Below are 20,740 nucleotides of genomic sequence, written 5' to 3'. Positions count from 1 at the left end.
CGACGGAGGGACAGACGGACAGATAGACGGACAGACGGACAGAGGTATACCATAATACGTCCCATAAACGGACGTATAAAAATGAGAAAAAAATGGTAAAATTTGTCATTTCAGGGCAATAACTCCTATAAGAAGTTGTCTACCAGTTTTGAAATATATGGACAATTTGTAGAGCTTAACATTTTAACATTTTTGGCCCGTCAGATTTTCTCTATTTATAACGGTTTCTAAAATAAGACATTTTTGGGGCCCTTTACAAGGCTCTGTGTTGACTATAATACTTTGACCTGTAAAGGTTTACTTTTTACAAATTGTGACTTGGATGGAGAGTTGTCTCATGGTACTCATACCACATCTTCAGACAAATTGAATTTATAACATGTTGTTTTCATTTTTTTCAAGTAATACGTTGCAAGTTTGAATTCAAAATTCTTTACATGCATGATTACATAGGATAGACATCTATGGGAGGTTCAGAAACACTAGACAATTTTATCATAAAATCTTTCAGTAATTTAGCAGGTACTGATAAATATTGTTGACTAAATAATTATAAAAAAATTCTCACCAACATATTCTGCAAGTTTTTTGGTTACTACAGGAAAACCAGTTCCCTTTTGAAAAGTCCAATAACTATTCCATTCCTCAAAACTTAGATTTGATATACGGATGCTAGTCTCATTTTCAAGATAGACGTTTCTTCGAAACTTTGATCTGACTTTTCCATTGAAGGCAACTATATCAATGTTTCCATCTGTATTTGTGGTTGTCCATTTTGATGTGCCCATTTCATTTTTGTCTGGTTTTACATCAATTCTCATACTGTTTGAATCTTCCAAGGACACATATACTTTAAAGAAAAAAGGAAAACAATTGAGTTCATTTGTGTTTTGAAAGAGATCCTAACTCATCTTCCTTAACAACAGTACTGTATCATATGGCTACAATCCTACATACTTCATTCATATGATGTGTAACACGTGACTTTGGCCCTTTTGATCTAATTACTTCCCTTTGCTGAAGATTGGAAATATAAATTATATCAAATTTGCGGGTCATCCAGTCCTATTTCGTCTTGGATCTAACACTAATGTGTCTTTAAATACTTTCTTTGGAACTTTATTACTTATTACTTTTAGAAATGGTGAGTCTCAATAGATTTTGATGAGTCCAGGATGCATGTAATTTTTTGTGTCTTAATATGATGAAATAAAACTAAAATGACGCGTGTTGGATAGGTAGTTTTTATTATATCAATAAAAGTTATGATCTCTTAAGTTATTGTTCATTACAACCTATATAGACTGCCATTTCCTCTCTTTGTTTGGTTTAGTTGGTGTTCTTACTGAAGTTGTTCTGAAGATCTTTCTATGTCTATAAATTCTTGGTGTAGTGGGTTATTGACTCTTGGTCTTTTACTTGGTTCAGATGATTCAATGTCATCAGGTTCCCTATTGAAGGACTTTAACTTTGACTGACTCTGACATTGTGATACTGATATCATTTTTTTGGACAAGCCAGTATTTATAAGAAATTGGGATTGCATGAACACAGACTTGTCAGTCACAGTTCATATTAATTATTATTATTAATCAATTTTAATTATATTTAATCATTGAGTTAATAATCACTTGATGTTCGCATCATGATAATTTTTATAATCTTTGATAAAAATAAGCAAATCTAAAGTGAACACCGTAACCGTAAATCATTTTTTAATTGGATTTGTTTCAATTTCAAAACATTTTTCACCTTTGTTTACGATCGCGATGTTCAACATGCACAGTACGAGTTCATTTGAAGACCAGTAAAATTATTCTTATCCGTAAAGTATTTAATCTACACTGTTCTACGATCTATTTTATGAATAGAAGCAACAGTTAGGGAACACTATATCATTTCATTTCAAGTTATCAAAATTTTTTACTTTCTTTTGTTTCAATCGATAAGTACGTGATGTTCAACACGTGGAAATATTCAAGCTTTTCAAATACTTGTAAAATTTTAAAAAATCGGTAACTATTACATATTTATTAATCAGTTTGAACAGAATTATTATATTTTAGGATGAAATACGTTTAATTATAAAAATAGTTATCAGTCAACAAAAAAATTTATCTACGCATTACTTCATTTTTCAACATCGACTTCCAGTTTAGTTTCCTGTCAAAACAGTGAAACAATGTCGACGATCATGAATCTTCTAGGCAAAACGATGTGTTTTATCAGGGGATATAACGAAGACGCGTCCCACGGACTCACAGGTTTCAATAAAATGCTCCGCCTTTGGCGCAGCTTGATACGACCGCAGAGGTCGAACCCTGAACAGTTGGGGCAAGTATGGACACAACATTCAAGCTTGATACAGCACTGAATTTGGATTGTAATTAAATATTTGACACAGCATAGGTTTCTGACACAGAATGAAAGTGGTCTAAGAACTTATAATTTTTTAATTTACCTATTCATACATGTGATGGACTGTGAAACTCAGATCAGGAGATTGGGAAATTTTGGTCAGGAGATTAGGACTCAGATCAGGAGGTTTTTAATCGACATAAATTTTGTCATAAATGTAACAGTGTGCTGTAAAAATGGTCTTTTAAAGTGTGTTTTCTTCAACTTTCCATCCAATTTATTATGTTTATAGTACCCTAGTACTTATAAAGTTTCTCCATCTTTATATTCTACATGTTCAATCTAACCTTTTTTTTTTTCAGTATGTTCTTTGAATTTTTTACTTCATATTCTATAAAACAATCATTGCAACCAGAACATTTGTTTAACTATCTGCAAATAGTTTTTGTTTGCATACTCAGAAAATCATTCTAACTGTTTAACAGGGGTCATAGTTATTATATAAATTTCAATTTAAGCCTTGAAAGGAAGTATAGAATCCTCAAATAATTTTCAAATTATTATTTTTTTACTTGTCCTAAGACATTTAAAATCATTTATTTACCATCCTTTTATGATTATTTGTTCAATTTATATTTTATTTATATTCTTTTAAAAATTTTCATTATTAAAAGGAAAGTAACTTAAAACAGGATAAATCAAGGGAAGTAACCCAATAAATACACAGTTTTTGTTACACAACGGCAGTTAGCCTGAGGTAAAAAATCGTTGATTACCAGTATGTTTGACACCCAAGCTGACAAGTGAAGCCATATAATTATGCATGTTAATTGATTTACAGGTAAAATATAACTTCAGGTAATGTGAGTTACACCAGATGCCTGAGATGATATGTTGGGCATATTTCCTCTTCAACGGGAGGTCGGGAGGAGACTCCTGAAAACAGGATTATTGTACTCCTGTCAGGAGGTTCACATGTATGCTATTCAAACCATATCATTATTATTTGCTTTTATATATTAATCAGAAATAACTAATTTAAAATGGAAAATTTTAAAGAAAAAAAAGGAAAAAAAAATCCCCCCCAAATTTTTTGAACCCCCTTATGATTCATCACCCCCACACTCAATCCCAGCTTTCCCTTTGTGGTATGGTACCTTGCAGTACAATTTTAGAGAGATCCATTCAGTTGAACACAAGTTATTGTCTGGAAACTAGAAAAATGCTTGTTTTTTGGTCCCTTTTTGGCCCCTAATTCCTAAACGTTTAGGGCAATTACCCCCAAACTCTAACCCTGCTTTCCCTTTGTGATATGGAACCTTGCAGTACAATTTCATAAAGATCCATACACTTACACACAAGTTATTGTCATAAAACTAGAAAAATGCTTGTTTTTTTGCCCTTTTATAGCCCCTAATTACTAAAATTTTGAGGGAATTACCCCCAAAATTAATCCCAGCCTTCCCTTTGTGGTATGGTATCTTGCAGTACAATTTCAGAGAGATCCATACACTTGAACACAAGTTATTGTCTGGAAACTAGAAAAATGCTTATTTTTTTCCCCTTTTTGGCCCCTTTTTCCTAAACTTTTTGGGAAATTACCCCCAAACTCAATTCCAGCTTTCCCTTTGTGATATGGAACCTTGTAGTACAATTTCATAAAGATCCATACACTTACACACAAGTTATTGTCCTGAAACTAGAAAAATGCTTGTTTTTTTCCCCTTTTTGGCCCCTAATTCCTAAAACTTTGAGGCAATTACTCGCAAAATCAATCCCAGCCTTCCCTTTGTCGTATGGTACCTTGCAGTACAATTTCAGAGAGATCCATACACTTGAACACAAGTTATTGTCTGGAAACTAGAAAAATGCTTATTTTTGGCCCCTTTTTGACCCCTTATTCCTAAACTTTTTGGGCAATTACCCCCAAACTCAATTTCAGCTTTCCCTTTGTGTGTAGTATAATTTTAGAAAAATCCATACATTTACACACAAGTCATGAAACTAGAAAAATGCTTGTTTTTTGCCCCTAATTCCTAAAATTTTGAGGCAATTACCCCCAAAATAAATCCCAGCATTCCCTTTGTAATGTAGAACCTAGTGGTACAATGTCAGAGAAATCCATACACTAACACACAAGTTTTTGTCTTGAAGTTACAAAAATGCTTATTTTTGGCCCCTAATTCCTGAACTGTTGGTACTATAACTCCAATAAAATGCTCCGCAGGGCGCAGCTTGATACGACCGCAGAGGTCGAACCCTGAACAGTTGGGGCAAGTATGGACACAACATTCAAGCTTGATACAGCTCTGAATTTGGATTGTGATTAAATATTTGACACAGCATAGGTTTCTGACACAGAATGAATGTGGTCTAAGAACTTAAAAATTTTAAATTGGACATTCAACTATTATGGTCCAATATCCAAAATCTAAATACATGGTTAGATTCAGCATATCAAAGAACCCCAAGAATTCAATTTTTGATGAAATCAAACAAAGTTTAATTTTGGACCCTTTTGACCTCAATGTGGACAAAGTTGATAATGGGGCCCAAAAATCAAAAATCTAAATACATGGTTAGATTCAGCATATCAAAGAACCCCATATATTCAATTTTTGTTGAAATCAAACAAAGTTTAATTTTGGACCCCAACTTGGACCAACTTGAAAACTGGGCCCATAATCAAAAATCTAAATACATGTTTAGATTCAGCATATCAAAGAACCCTAAGAATTCAATTTTTGTTAAAATCAAACTAAGTTTAATTTTGGACCCTTTGGACCTTAATGTAGACCAATTTGAAAACGGAACCAAAAATTAAGAATCTAAATACACGGTTAGATTCCGCATATCAAAGAACCCCAATAATTCAATTTTTGATGAAATCAAACAAAGTTAAATTTTGGACCCTCTGGACCTCAATGTGGACCAATTTAAAAACGGGGCCTAAAATCAAAAAACTTAATATACGGTTAGATTCAGCATATTAAAGACCCCAAGAATTCAAGAATAAAACCCCATTGAAATTGATCAAGAAATAAGCAATTTATACGAAGTATCTTCTTTTGCACAATACTGTGCAATTGAATATTTCTTGCTATTGCGCAATACTGTACAATTGACAATTTCTTGCTATTGCGCAATATTGTGCTATTGAATATTTCTTGCTATTGCGCAATACTGTGCAATTGAAGATTTCTTGCTATTGCGCAATACTGTGCAATTGAAGATTTCTTGCTATTGTGCAATACTGTGCAATTGAAAATTTCTTGCTATTGCACAATACTTATTATATAATAATTTACACATCCTGTTTGGTGTGTATCTCCTACCATATCATTATAATTTGCTTTTAAATATAAATCAGAAATAACCAACTTAAAATGGAAAATTTTAAAAGAAAAAACTAGAGGCTCTAAAGAGCCTGTGTCGCTCACCTTGGTCTATGTGCATATTAAACAAAGGACACAGATGGATTCATGACAAAATTGTGTTTTGGTGATGGTGATGTGTTTGTAGATCTTACTTTACTGAACATTCTTGCTCCTTACTATTATCTCTATCTATAATGAACTTGGCCCGGTAGATACATGTACAGTGGAAAATACTTTGTTAAAATTTACAAAAATTTACAAAATTTATGAAAATTGTAAAAAATTGACTATAAAGGGCAATAACTCCTTAAGGGGTCAATTGACAATTTTGGTCATGTTGCCTTATTTGTAGATCTAACTTTGCTGTACATTATTGCTGTTTACAGTTTATCTCTATCTATAATAATATTCAAGATAATAACCAAAAGCTGCAAAATTTTCTTAAAATTACCAATTCAGGGGCAGCAACCCAACAATGTGTTGCCTGATTGGTCTGAAAATTTCAGGGCAGATAGATCTTGACCTAATGAACAATTTTACCCATAGTCAGATTTGCTCTAAATGCTTTGGTTTCAGAGATATGAGCCAAAAACTGCATTTTACCCTATGTACTATTTTTTAGCCATGTCGGCCATCTTGGTTCGCTGGCGGGGTCATCGGACACATTATTTAAACTAGATACCCTAATGATGATTGTGGACAAGTTTGGTTAAATTTGTCTTAGTAGTTTCAGAGGAGATGATTTTTGTAAAAAATTACAAAAATTTACGAAAAATGGTTAAAAATTGACTATAAAGGGCAATAACTCCTTAAGGGGTCAAATGACAATTTTGGTCAAGTTTACTTATTTGTAGATCTTACTTTGCTGAACATTATTGTTGTTTACAGTTTATCTCAATCTATAATAATATTCAAGATAATAACCAAAAACGGCAAAATTTCCTTAAAATTACCAATTCAGGGGCAGCAACCCAACAACAGGTTGCCTGATTGGTAAGAAAATTTCAGGGCAGATAGATCTTGACCTAATGAACAATTTTATACCATCAGATTTGCTCTGAATGCTTTGGTTTCAGAGATATGAGCCAAAAACTGCATTTTACCCTATGTACTATTTGTTAGCCATGTCGGCCATCTTGGTTCACGGGCGGGGTCATCGGACACATTATTTAAACTAGATACCCTAATGATGATTGTGGACAAGTTTGGTTAAATTTGTCTTAGTAGTTTCAGAGGAGAAGATTTTTGTAAAAAATTACAAAAATTTACGAAAAATGGTTAAAAATTGACTATAAAGGGCAATAACTCCTTAAGGGGTCAACTGACCATTTTGGTCAAGTTTACTTATTTGTAGATCTTACTTTGCTGAACATTATTGTTGTTTACAGTTTATCTCAATCTATAATAATATTCAAGATAATAACCAAAAACGGCAAAATTTCCTTAAAATTACCAATTCAGGGGCAGCAACCCAACAACAGGTTGCCTGATTGGTAAGAAAATTTCAGGGCAGATAGATCTTGACCTAATGAACAATTTTATACCATCAGATTTGCTCTGAATGCTTTGGTTTCAGAGATATGAGCCAAAAACTGCATTTTACCCTATGTACTATTTGTTAGCCATGTCGGCCGTCTTGGTTCACGGGCGGGGTCATCGGACACATTTTTTAAACAAGATACCCTAATGATGATTGTGGACAAGTTTGGTTAAATTTGTCTTAGTAGTTTCAGAGGAGAAGATTTTTGTAAAAGATTACAAAAATTTACGAAAAATGGTTAAAAATTGACTATAAAGGGCAATAACTCCTTAAGGGGTCAACTGACCATTTTGGTCAAGTTGACTTATTTGTAGATCTTACTTTGCTGAACATTATTGCTGTTTACAGTTTATCTCTATCTATAATAATATTCAAGATGATAACCAAAAACGGCAAAATTTCCTTAAAATTACCAATTCAGGGGCAGCAACCCAACAACAGGTTGTCCGATTCATCTGAAAATTTCAGGGCAGATAGATCTTGACCTAATAAACAATTTTACCCCATGTCAGATTTGCTCTAAATGCTTTGGTTTCAGAGATATAAGCCAAAATCTACATTTTACCCCTATGTTCTAATGATGATTGTGGCCAAGTTTGGTCAAATTTGGCCCAGTAGTTTCAGAGGAGAAGATTTTTGTAAAAGTTTACGGACGACGGACGCAGGACGACGGACGACGGACGCAAAGTGATGAGAAAAGCTCACTTGACCTTTCAGGTCAGGTGAGCTAAAAAAGGAAAAAAAGAAAGAAAACCCCCCCCCCCCCCCCAATTCTTTGAACCCCCTTATGATTCATCACCCCCAAACTCAATCCCAGCCTTCCCTTTGTGGTATGGTACCTTGCAGTACAATTTCAGAGAGATCCATACACTTGAACACAAGTTATTGTCTGGAAACTAGAAAAATGCTTATTTTTGGCCCCTTTTTGGCCCCCAATTCCTTAACGTTTCAGGCAATTACCCCCAAACTCAATTCCAGCTTTCCCTTTGTGATATGGAACCTTGTAGTACAATTTCAGAAATATCCAAACACTTACACACAAGTTATTGTCATGAAACTAGAAAAATGCTTGTTTTTTGCCCCTTTTTTGGCCCATAATTCCTACAATTTTGAGGCAATTACCCCCAAAATCAATTACAGCCTTCCCTTTGTGATATGGAACCTTGTGGTACAATGTCAGAGAGATCCATACACTTACACACAAGTTATTGTCTGGAAGTTACAAAAATGCTTATTTTTGGCCCCTAATGCCTTAACTGTTGGTACCATAACCCCCAAAATCAATTCCAACCTTCCTTTCGTGGTATTGAACCTTATGGTAAAATTTCATGGAGATCCATTCACTTAAACTAAAGTTAGAGTGCGAAAACCAATGTGTCTTCGGACGACGACGACGACGACGACGACGCCAACGTCATACCAATATACGACCAAAAAATTTTTAATTTTTGCGGTCGTATAAAAATGCTTATTTTTGGCCCCTTTTTGTCTTCCAATTCCTAAACGTTTCGGCAATTACCCCCAAACTCAATTCCAGCTTTCCCTTTGTGATATGGAACCTTGTAGTACAATTTCAGAAAGATCCATACACTAACACACAAGTTATTGTCATGAAACTAGAAAAATGCTTGTTTTTTCCCCCTTTTTTGGCCCCTAATTCCTAAAATTTTGAGGCAATTACCCCCAAAATCAATCCCAGCATTCCTTTTGTGATATGGAACCTTGTGGTACAATGTCAGAGAGATCCATACACTAACACACAAGTTATGTCTGGAAGTTACAAAAATGCTTATTTTTGGCCTATTTTTGGCCCCTAATTCCTTTACTGTTGGTACCATAACCCCCAAAATCAATCCCAACCTTCCTTTTGTGGTATTGAACCTTGTGGTAAAATTTCATAGAGATCCATTCACTTAAACTAAAGTAAGAGTGTGAAAACCAATGTGTCTTCGGACGACGACGACGCCAACGTCATTCCAATATACGACCACAAAAATTTTTTTGCGGTCGTATAAAAATCTATCCCCACCTTCCTTTTGTGGTATTGAACCTTAAGGTAAAATTTCATAGGGATCCATTCACCTAAACTAAAGTTATTGTGCGAAAACCAATGTGTCTTTGGACGACGACGACGAAGACGACGCCAACATCATACCAATATATGACCGAAAAAATATTTAAATTAAGCCTTTTGCTTATAGTATCTGGGAAACCAACCAATACAATGTACATATATGAAAAACAAAAAGATTTAACAGACAGATAGTTACTTTGCTCGTCAGGCTTGGTTTTTTCAGTCAGAAGATTACTTTCACAAATCAACCTGCTTCCATTTCCTTCCAAAGTCAATAATCTAAGATGATAAGATGTTCCCAGCTTTAAATCAGGAATGGAAACATTAACTTTCTGGTTGAAATGTTCTGTTGTATTGTAAGCTGACATCCAATCAGATGACTCATCCACACGATACTGCAAAATAGTGATCATGTGATGCCCTCTGTCTATACCTGAATCCCACATGACTGTAATACTGGTTTTTGATGAACCAGCAACAGTGAAGTTGTCAGAACAGACAGGGTCTGAAAAACATAAACCTATGTACATGAATTGTTTGCTTCATATTGTTATTCATTTAGCATTATATTTTACTATGTAGAAAAGATGACATTTCAATTTTATATACAACTGAATGTGAATGGCCAATAACCTGAAAAAAATAAATTTCGATAAGTTCATTTATCTATGGGCTTTTTATCAGTGGCAAATATTCTTCTTTTTACACCACAAACAATATTTCATTTGTGCCAAAAATTCTTTCATTTAAACACAAACCATATTTCATTTGCTCTAATTGTACAGGTAAATAGTAAACCTCACCTGCATATTAAATCTCCGTTAGTTTTAGCTCAAACACAAAAAAAAAATCCTCATTTTAGGGCAATCACTCCTAAAAAGAGTGACAGTCTACTAACTATATCAACTAAATTTGACTTGTTATTTAGTAGATATTGCCTTGCTGATTGTTTTTGTGATTTAAGGTGTCTATTTATCTATTACAATTTTTATTATATAAGACAAAACATAAAGAAATGGTAATAACTCCAATAAGGAGTCGTTGGACAATTTCCTCCAAATTGTCTTAATTGTAGATCTTGTCTTGCTGATCATTTTTGCTTATCTAAGTTTCTATCTATCTATCTATTATATTTTTTATAAATAATGCAAAAATGCAAACAATTGGTAAAAATCGTCATCAAATGTTTCTCTCTATCTATCATAGTTTTCACGATAATAGGCAATAAACTGCTTCGCTGAGCGCAGCTGGATACGCCCGCAGAGGTCCAACCCTGAACAGTTGGGGCAAAAATGGACACAATATTCAAGCTTGATACAGGTCTGAATTTGGATTGTAATTAAATATTTGACATTAAAGGTTTCTGAATAAATGTAGTCAAAGAACTTGAAATTGGTTATATGAATTGAATTTATATTCAATTAAAGATTTCTTGCTGTTGTGCAATACACTGTGCCGTTGCGCAATACTTAGTAAATCTGTTGTCAGACTATAAACAAATAAAGTTCAATTAATTCTCAATGTCATATTAGAAATTTATGAAAATGTAAAGGGAGCTTACATCAATAGATATAAATAATTCACCAAAGTTTCATGAGAATTGCCAACAGCATTTTTGAGTTATTGTCCGAAAACTGGAAAATCCCCCCCCCCCCCTTTTTTAATGAATAAAACCCCATAACTCAGAAATGATAAATGAAAAGTTTATAAAATTATAAATGGAGCTTACATCAATAGATATATAAACAATTCACCAAAGTTTCATAAGAACTGCTGAAAGCATTTTTGAAAAGCAAATTAATGAAAACATGGGTTATATTTCTTTAAACTAGAACAAAATTAAAACTTACAAGAAGCTCCTTAAAAAAGGGCCTGAATTGTCACCTGGTAAAGATATGTGATTTTGATATGCATTTTTTTTACTTTTAGTGCAATCAGCTATGTTTTTTCATTTATGTTCTAGTTCACCAGACTTATACGAACATAAATTAAATTTATACAATAAAACTCAACAGATGTATAATGAGCTCTCCTTGTAAGAGTAGCATACTTTCGAAAGCATTTTCAAGATAATAAAAACTGCACGAATGAAAAATCTGTTCTGTATTGAAAAAGTCAGTAATTTAAAGATCTAAATCAAATTTGATGGCATACAATTTTAAGTTCAATTTGGACTTAAGCATCAAGTCTGTGACTTCATGGACTTACAGAATGAAATTGGAAGAAGACATTGACAAGACAATAAAAGAAATAACTTACTTGTGCAATCTTCACATAGGATGTATTTGGCCTGGGTACAGGTGGAGGTCTTATATCTGAAAAAAAGATTCAAAGTATATGTTCACTTTTTACCTCTCAAGGTCATTCGCTGTAAAAAATGTATGCCTTATGATATTCATTTCTCTATAAATGGTAAACAGGAGTTCAAATTTACTTGAGGCAATGGAAGGTCAAGGATCTTCAACCAAAACTACTTAAAGGTCCTCCTTTATTCTTTGAAGGTCCAATTTACCCCAAAAAAAAACAAACAAAAAACGACAATGCCTACCATTCCAAAGCACTTATCATATCTTACTACATTACCTTCATTATTTTCTGAATTTCATAATTAAATTCAGTCAGAAAAAGGCTGCCCCTTATTCCCAACACTATACTCAGTGTTAAAGAACACTTTGTACCTTTTAAATTGTTTTGGTTTCAATGGCCGCTTTAGAACACACTGGTCTAACTTTGTGTCAGATAACAATTTGGTTTTCAAACTTGGGGTCAGTTTCGGGTGTAACTAACTACCAGTGGGAAGGTCAGAACCAGTAAATGAAAGGTCAGGGACCTCGGACCACCGCTTATTTGAACCCCTGGGTAAAGGAGGAAATTAAAGTTGTTTGAATAGTCCTTTTGTATTTTTAATTACGATGACTATTAATCAATTCCATCTTAAAGGTATTCCTTTTAGAACTTTAAAGCTAGAATGCCTATGTTTTGAGTCTAGGTAAAAACCTGACCAATCCAAACATTGTTTCATGTATATTGACATGTATTTTTATGTTTTAACACCAAAAGAGAAGGTATGATAAGACCTCTGTTTTGGCTCTATGAATTGGGAAATCAAAAAGATTTATAAATCTACCAAATAACCTCCAACAGGTGTTCATAAAACATTAGTCTGACATATATCAGTATTTTAAAGATTTTAATTTGCCTTAATTAATTGCATTAAGGCTTCAAACTTCTTGAATTTAAGGCAAAACTGCAAAAACAGCATAAATAGTCTCATTTTGAAATCTTTTCATTAATCATAAGAGGAAAAAATATCCAAAAAGATATTTTGCTAAAATATATTTTACACAGTTCTTTATGTGTGTATAATATATATTTTTGGGTATTAAAAGCTAATATCTATTTAGTTTCAAAACTATGTGTAAAATGGACAATTTTAGGCAAATATGTCAATTTCACACCATCATGACATTATAGGTTACCCTTTTGCACTTAGGCTTTCAGATTATATTACCCTGTTTATTTGTCAATTAAATTAACATAATTTTGTAAGTCTTGCATAATTTTACTTTTCTTGCAATTTCAGGAGCCAAATGATGGCCTTATCGATCATACTTCCTCCTTTCAAAGGATGAGGCAAACTAAAGTTAGAGAGCAGAAACGAATTTTGGGACATACAGACGACATATTGACAGACATAAAAGACAGACAAGGGTATAAATTAATGCTCCCTTCTCTACAGCGAGGACATAAAAATAGTAAAATTCCTCAGTCCTTTTAAAATTATGTTAATTTAATTGATAAATAATGAATAGAATGATATATTCTGGATATTATAGTTGTGATGTATGTACACATGATGTATGATGTTATAAGCATATTGTGATTGCCTAAATGGTCTGAAATTGTCATAATTACACAACTGTTTGGCAAAATAATATTTGAGGATCAGTCTAACCTTTAAAAATCATTTCATGATCATAATAAAATTGAGAATGGAAATGGGGAATATGTCAAAGAGACAACAACCCGACCAAAGAGCAGACAACAGCCGAATGCCACCAATGGGTCTTCAACGCAGCAAGAAAATCCTGCACCCGGAGGTGGTCCTCAGCTGGCCCCTAAATAAAAGTGTGTACTAGTTCAGTGAAAATGGACGTCACACTAAACTCCAAAACACATAAATGAACTAAAATTAAAAAACATACAAGACTAACAAAGGCCAGAGGCTCCTGATCATGACTTGGGACAGGCGCAAAAATGCGGCGGGTATATCATGTTTTGTGAGATCTCAACCCTCCCCCTATACCTCTAGCTAATGTAGAATAAAGAAACATATAGCAATATGCACAGTAAAACTCAGTTTAAAAGAAGTCCTAGTCCGATGTTAGAATAGGTAACAAAAGAAACTAGGCAAAATGATAATGATACATAAATTAACAAAGGACTACTAGCAGTTACTGACATACCAGCTCCAGACCTCAATTAAACTGATTGAAAGATTATGTCTTCATCATATGAAAATCAAGTACAATCCCTCCCATTAGGGGTTTAGTATCATACCATCATAAAATATATGAGAATAAAATGCTTCGCTGGGGCGCAGCTTGATACGACCGCAGAGGTCGAACCCTGAACAGTTGGGGCAAGTATGGACACAACATTCAAGCTTGATACAGCTCTGAATTTGGATTGTTATTAAATATTTGACACAGCATAGGTTTCTGACACAGAAAGAATGTGGTCTAAGAACTTGAATTTTTTTAATTTACCTATTATGGTCCAATGTCCAAAATCAAAAAACATGGTTAGATTCAGCATATCAAAGAACCCCATATATTCAATTTTTGTTAAAATCAAACAAAGTTTAATTTTGGACCCCAACTTGGACAAACTTGAAAACTGGGCCCATAATCAAAAATCTAAACATATGTTTAGATTCAGCATATCAAAGAACCCCAAGAAATCAATTTTTGCTAAAATCAAACTAAGTTTAATTTTGGACCCTTTGGACCTTAATGTAGACCAATTTAAAAAACGGGACTTAAAATTAAAAATCTAAATACACGGTTAGATTTGGAATATCAAAGAACCCCAATAATTCAATTTTTGATGAAATCAAACAAAGTTTAATTTTGGACCCTTTTGACCTCAATATGAACCAATTTGAAAGCGGGGCCCACAAATAAAAAATCTAAATTCATGGTTAGATTCAGCATATCAAAGAACCCCATATATTCAATTTTTGTTGAAATCAAAAAAAGTTTAATTTTGGACCCCAACTTGGACCAACTTGAAAACTGGGCCCATAATCAAAAATCTTAACAAATGTTTAGATTCAGCATATCAAAGAACCCCAAGAATTCAATTTTTGTTAAAATCAAACTAAGTTTAATTTTGGACCCTTTGGACCTCAATGAAGACCAATTTAAAAAACGGGACCCAAATTAAACATCTAAAAACACCGTTAGATTTGGCATATCAAAGAACCCCAATAATTCAATTTTTGATGAAATCAAACAAAGTTTAATTTTGGACCCTTTTGACCTCAATATGAACCAATTTGATAGCGGGGCCTACAAATAAAAAATCTAAATACATGGTTAGACTCAGCATATCAAAGAACCCCATATATTCAATTTTTGTTGAAATCAAACAAAGTTTAAATACTAGACCCTATCTTGGACCAACTTGAAAACTGGGCCCATAATTAAAAATCTAAACACATGTTTAGATTCAGCATATCAAAGAACCCCAAGAATTCAATTTTTGTTAAAATCAAACTAAGTTTAATTTTGGACCCTTTGGACCTTAATGTAGACCAATTTAAAAAACAGGACCCAAAATTAAAAATCTAAATACACGGTTAGATTTGGAATATCAAAGAGCCCCAATAATTCAATTTTAGATGAAATCAAACAAAGTTTAATTTTGGACCCTTTTGACCTTAATATGAACCAATTTGATAACGGGGTCCACAAATAAAAAATCTAAACACATGGTTAGATCCAGCATATCAAAGAACCCCATATATTCAATTTTTGTTGTAATCAAACAAAGTTTAATTTTGGACCCCAATTTGGACCTTAATGTAGACTATTTTGAAAACTGGACCCAAAATTAAAAATCTAAATACACTGTTAGATTCGGCATAACAAATAAATAAATGTGATCAAAGATTTTACAAATCTAATGCGCCATACTGTGCAATTAAAGATTACTTCTTGAAATTTTTCAATATTTGAAATTTGAAAAAAAAATAATATTTGAAAAATAATTCTTTTTAATTTCTGAAATCTGAAATGAGAAAAAATTGACCCCCCACAATTTCTTTTTATCCCCCCCCCCCTTTTTTCCCCCAAAAAATTCTTTCCCTCAAGATATGGTCATAATCTCAATTCAAATTTCCAATGGAGTTGGCAACCATAATTACCCATTTAATTTTACCATAGTGCTAACTTAATCTATTTTATAATAGAATTAAAAATATAGTGTCAAATCTTTCATATGGATTTTTTTGTAAAATAAAATGATGCAACATTTGCAGATATTTTTACTGGTCTTCCTTTATAAATATGCATTTCTTTAAACATAATTTAAAAGCAGTGTAAGGGAAGTAACCAAAATGTTGTATTTGGATTACCTCCCTTACACTGTTTTAAATTATCTTTATTGTTCATTAACCATTACTTTATACATAATTTAAAAGCAGTGTAAGGGAGATAATTTCAATGATGTATTTGATTTATCTCCCTTACACTGCTTTAAATTATGTTTTGTACTAAAGTATTTGTCCATTAACCAGGACAACCTTGTTTTTCCCCCTTTTTTGCCCCTAATTCCTAAACGGTTTGAGCCATAACCCTCCAAAGCAAATCCTAACCATCCCTTTGTGGTATGGAAACTTGTAGTATAATTTCAGAGAGATCCATACACTGTTCCACAGTTATTGTCTGGAAACTAGAAAATGCTTATTTTTGGCCCCTTTTTGGCCCCTAATTCCTTAACTGTTGGTACCATAACCCCCAAAATCAATCCCAACCTTCCTTTTGTGGTATTTAACCTTATGGTAAAATTTCAAAAAGATCCATTCACTTAAACTAAACTTAGAGTGCGAAAACCAATGTGTATTCGGACGACGACGCAGGACGACGACGACGCCGGACGACGACGACGACGACGCCAACGTCATACCAATATACGACCACAAAATTTTTTTTGCGGTCGTATAAAAACATAACATGCATCATGCCAACAACTGGTTTAAGAATAAATGTGTTTATTTCCGATGCAAAGACCCTATGAGTAAATCAATATTAATACCAAATAAATATGCAATCCCTAATGACCTGACAACAGTATAAACATATTTCTTATTATAAGAAATAACTTTTTGGGTAAAGCATGTTTTAATTTCAATATTAATGTCAAGATCTTTAAATGAGGCTTTATAATTGTCAGTTTTTCAGTATTTCTGCAATGCCCTCATGCAAAGTTGACCTCAGTTCATTTTAGCTGTTATATTGTAGCCCTTATGGTACCTAATGGCATACAGTGCTTCTTCATTAGCTTGATTTAAATTGTATTTTTGTTTGTAGATTTCCATTGCTCAGAACAATGCAATAATGCTAAATCTGAGGCTGTATCTCTCTTCAGGCAATTTTAAACAAGAAGTGATTGTAACAGGATGCTGTTACGAAGTCTCCCAAACGAAGCTCCCATAATTCGTAATTCCCAGGGTCGCCTGACATTGGGCAACGTCCAGTGAAAATTGGTTTGGTCCAGTAAAGTAATATGCATTAGTGATGCCTGGGGACTAACCTTGTATATCATTCAAATCATCTTGGCATGACAAACCAGAATATATATGGTTTAGGGGTGGGGATCTCGACCATTTACAAGATACAAGAACATTGGGGGTGGGGAGGAACCCCTGGGGACTGACCCTATACGTCATTCAAATGTTCATTACATGACGAACAGGAATATATATGGTTTAGGAGTGGGGATCTCAACCATTTACAAGATATTAGAACTTTCTCAAATGGCAGGGGGTCGGGATGACCCCTGGGGACTAACCCTGTATATCATTCAAACCATCTTCGCATGACAAACCAGAATATATATGGTTTAGGGGTGGGGATCTTGACCACTTAGATATTAGAACTTTCTTAAATGGCAGGGGGTGGGGGTGACCCCTGGGGACTAACCCTGTATTTCATTTGATGTGCTTTATCACGACAAACCAGAATATATATGGTTTAGGGGTGGGGATCTCAACCATTTACAAGATATTAGAACTTTCTCAAATGGCAGGGGGTCGGGATGACCCCTGGGGACTAACCCTGTATATCATTTAAACCATCTTAGCATGACAAACCAGAATATATATGGTTTAGGGGACGGGATCTTGACCACTTACAAGATATTAGAACGTTCTTAAATGGCAGGGGGTGGGGGTGACCCCTGGGGACTAACCCTGTATTATATTTGATGTGATTTATCATGACAAACCAGAATATATATGGTTTAGGGGTGGGGATCTCGACCATTTACAAGATATTAGAACTTTCTCAAATGGCAGGGGGTCGGGATGACCCCTGGGGACTAACCCTGTATATCATTCAAACCATCTTAGCATAACAAACCAAAATATATATGGTTTAGGGGTGGGGATCTTGACCACTTACAAGGTATTAGAACTTTCTTAAATGGCAGGGGTTGGGGGTGGCCCCTGGGGACTAACCCTGTATTTCATTTAATGGGCTTCATCATTTAGAACATTTTCAATTAAACAGATTGTGTCTATCACAAACGGTTTTCAATTTATAATTATTTGAAAATTTTAAAAAATAAAATCCCATAGGGTTCTATAGTAAAACCCTCTTTTCTTTTTGCCCCTCAAAGTACCCCTTTATAAACCCCATTGCACAAACAAAACCCTGATTGCACCACTAGACATGTTAGTCTAACATATTGTGAAACCCTAAGTTAATCTGACAAGTGGTTTTGGAGAACGGGTGCGGACAAGTTCAAATTTAAAAGCGGCTGAAGAGGAAGAAGAAGAAGAAGAAGAAGAAGAACTGAGCAAAAACAATAAGTCTTCCCAAACTTCGTTTGGGAGACTTAACTAGGACAATTTTTGCTTTCTGTTCACTTCCTTCAAAAATAAAAATTGTGACTGATATGCAGATATGTAGAAGTAATTTTCCCTCTGGGTAGGAAACAGAAATATTGACATATATATTTTACTAAATATCTTAAATTCTTACCTGATAAATTCTCCACTACTTTATCACAAATAATGCCCGTCTTTTCTGGGACTACAATCTTCTCCAATGGGGTTGAACCACCTGTAAAAAATGGCATTAGAAATGCAATGCAAGTTTTGGAATTGTAAAGATTAGCAGATGTTTTTGTTTGTATGTGCTATCAGTTCTTAGTTACTGTCTCATTGGACGAGTTGTAATGATACAGTATGTGTTCCCATTAATTCTTGATTATGAAATGTGCATGCCTACACATTCTTGATATAACATTGAAACAGGTAAAGTGCAGGCCACACCTCTTGTAGATTCTCTTTTTTTCACATTCATGACTACAAACTCATCAGATTTGAAAATTCATTACATTTATAATACTGGCTGTTTCTACAAAATGTATTTTAATTCCCTATACCATCACAAAATCAATTGCTGCAAAGTATAAATATATTTGTTTTTTTATCTTGCAATTTACAAAATGTAGTATTAAGAATTTCATTCACCCTCAAATGATCTGGTATTTATTTTCAAATTGTTGTCTTTGAATTTTTATATATTGAATTCAACATGATATAAAGATTTATTGTTTCCATGAAAAAGTCACCTAATTTGAAGTTCCACATTTCCTCATGTTCAGGATCAACATGACCAATTGTATCAGAAACAGGTAATGCTGCTGGTTTGTAGTTTGGTTGTAAAAAACTTTTGCCATAGTATTCTCGCAGTTCCCGAACCATAGCAGGAGAAATATTGTCTCTATTAACATGAATTTCCCACACCATTTTGATATAATTCTACAGCATTCAGAATTCCCTTACAAGTGTTGTTCTAGTAAAAACCTGGAAAAAAGAAATATACAAATGAAATGTAAAACTATTGTTACTACATATAGTATTATGTAAAAAAAATGTGGTATATTATAGTCAGTTTGAACCTGCATAAATCACACCAACCTTAAAAATTTGTTTGTTTGCAGTTTTTCGACTGTACCTTCAGACTGAAGGGTCGGTAGGTAGGAAAAATATTTTATTTTTTGTCGGCCAAAAAAAAGTTTTAAAGTTAAACAAGCAGTTTCACAAACCAAGTTTCTTGTGAAGAAAATACATTTTAAAACAACAAACACTGAAAACCAACATGAAATGAACAGACATTTTTAGATCAAAAAAACTTTTTAACCAAAACTGAAACTATAGCATAGCGTCATTATCCAATTCATGACATAATAAAATGCTCCGCTGGGCGCAGCTTGATACGACCGCAGAGGTCGAACCCTGAACAGTTGGGGCAAGTATTGACACAACATTCAAGCTTGATACACACTGAATTTGGATTGTGATTAAATATTTGACACAGCATAGGTTTCTGACACAGAATGAATGTGGTCTAAGAACTTATAATTTTTTTAATTTACCTATTCAAACCATATCATTATTATTTGCTTTTATATATAAATCAGAAATAACAAATTTTAAATGGAAAATTTTACTGAAAAAAAGGAAAAAAAGGGGAAAAAAATCACTCCCCCCAAATTTTTTGAACCCCCTTATGATTCATCACCCCCAAACTCAATCCCAGCCTTCCCTTTGTGGTATGGTACCTTGCAGAACAATTTCAGAGAGATCCATACACTTGAACACAAGTTATTGTCTGGAAACTAGAAAAATGCTTGTTTTTTGGCCCCTTTTTGGCCCCAAATTCCTAAATGTTTAGGGCAATTACCCCCAAACTCAAACCCAGCTTTCCCTTTGTGATATGGAACCTTGTAGTACAATTTCATAAAGATCCATACACTTACACACAAGTTATTCAGTGATCGGGAAGGACGTGCGCCTTGCGCCAATTGCGCTTATCGATCAGAAATGGCGCATAGAGTGACAAATGTAAGCGCCCCCAGGGCGCATGATATTTTTCATTTCGTTTTGAAACGTTGAGATATCGTCAAATGGATTTCCGATCGTATTTCGTTCCGCCATGTGTGAGTTCACAACTGTGTAGTGTTTACTCCAATGATAGGAGCACCTATATATTTTTGGGATGTCTCGGGTGTTTTCCTATGGTAATAATAGCAACATGCGGTATGACTGATTACCCAAAAAACGTAATAACCATCATTCATGATATATTTTTTTAT

General features: G+C 33.8%; 1 protein-coding gene across 2 annotated transcripts in view; it reads right to left on the bottom strand.

Moving 5' to 3' along the window:
* The window catches only part of LOC127701079 (uncharacterized), a 32,936-nt gene extending 23,072 nt beyond the window's left edge, over positions 1 to 9,864 (bottom strand). For both annotated transcript variants that reach the window (XM_052204877.1, XM_052204876.1), the window contains exons 1-2: positions 9,546 to 9,864; positions 569 to 850 (exon numbers count right to left, since the gene is read on the bottom strand). In XM_052204877.1, the coding sequence (XP_052060837.1) occupies positions 569 to 850; positions 9,546 to 9,795 (532 nt within the window). In that variant the 5' untranslated portion in view covers positions 9,796 to 9,864. The remainder of the gene's footprint in view (positions 1 to 568; positions 851 to 9,545) is intronic.
* Positions 9,865 to 20,740: the final 10,876 nt, after the last annotated feature.

This window comes from Mytilus californianus, unplaced genomic scaffold (assembly GCF_021869535.1).
Source record: "Mytilus californianus isolate M0D057914Y unplaced genomic scaffold, xbMytCali1.0.p SCAF_5, whole genome shotgun sequence".
Taxonomy (NCBI): domain Eukaryota; kingdom Metazoa; phylum Mollusca; class Bivalvia; order Mytilida; family Mytilidae; genus Mytilus; species Mytilus californianus.
This window is presented reverse-complemented; position numbering and strand designations above follow the sequence as displayed.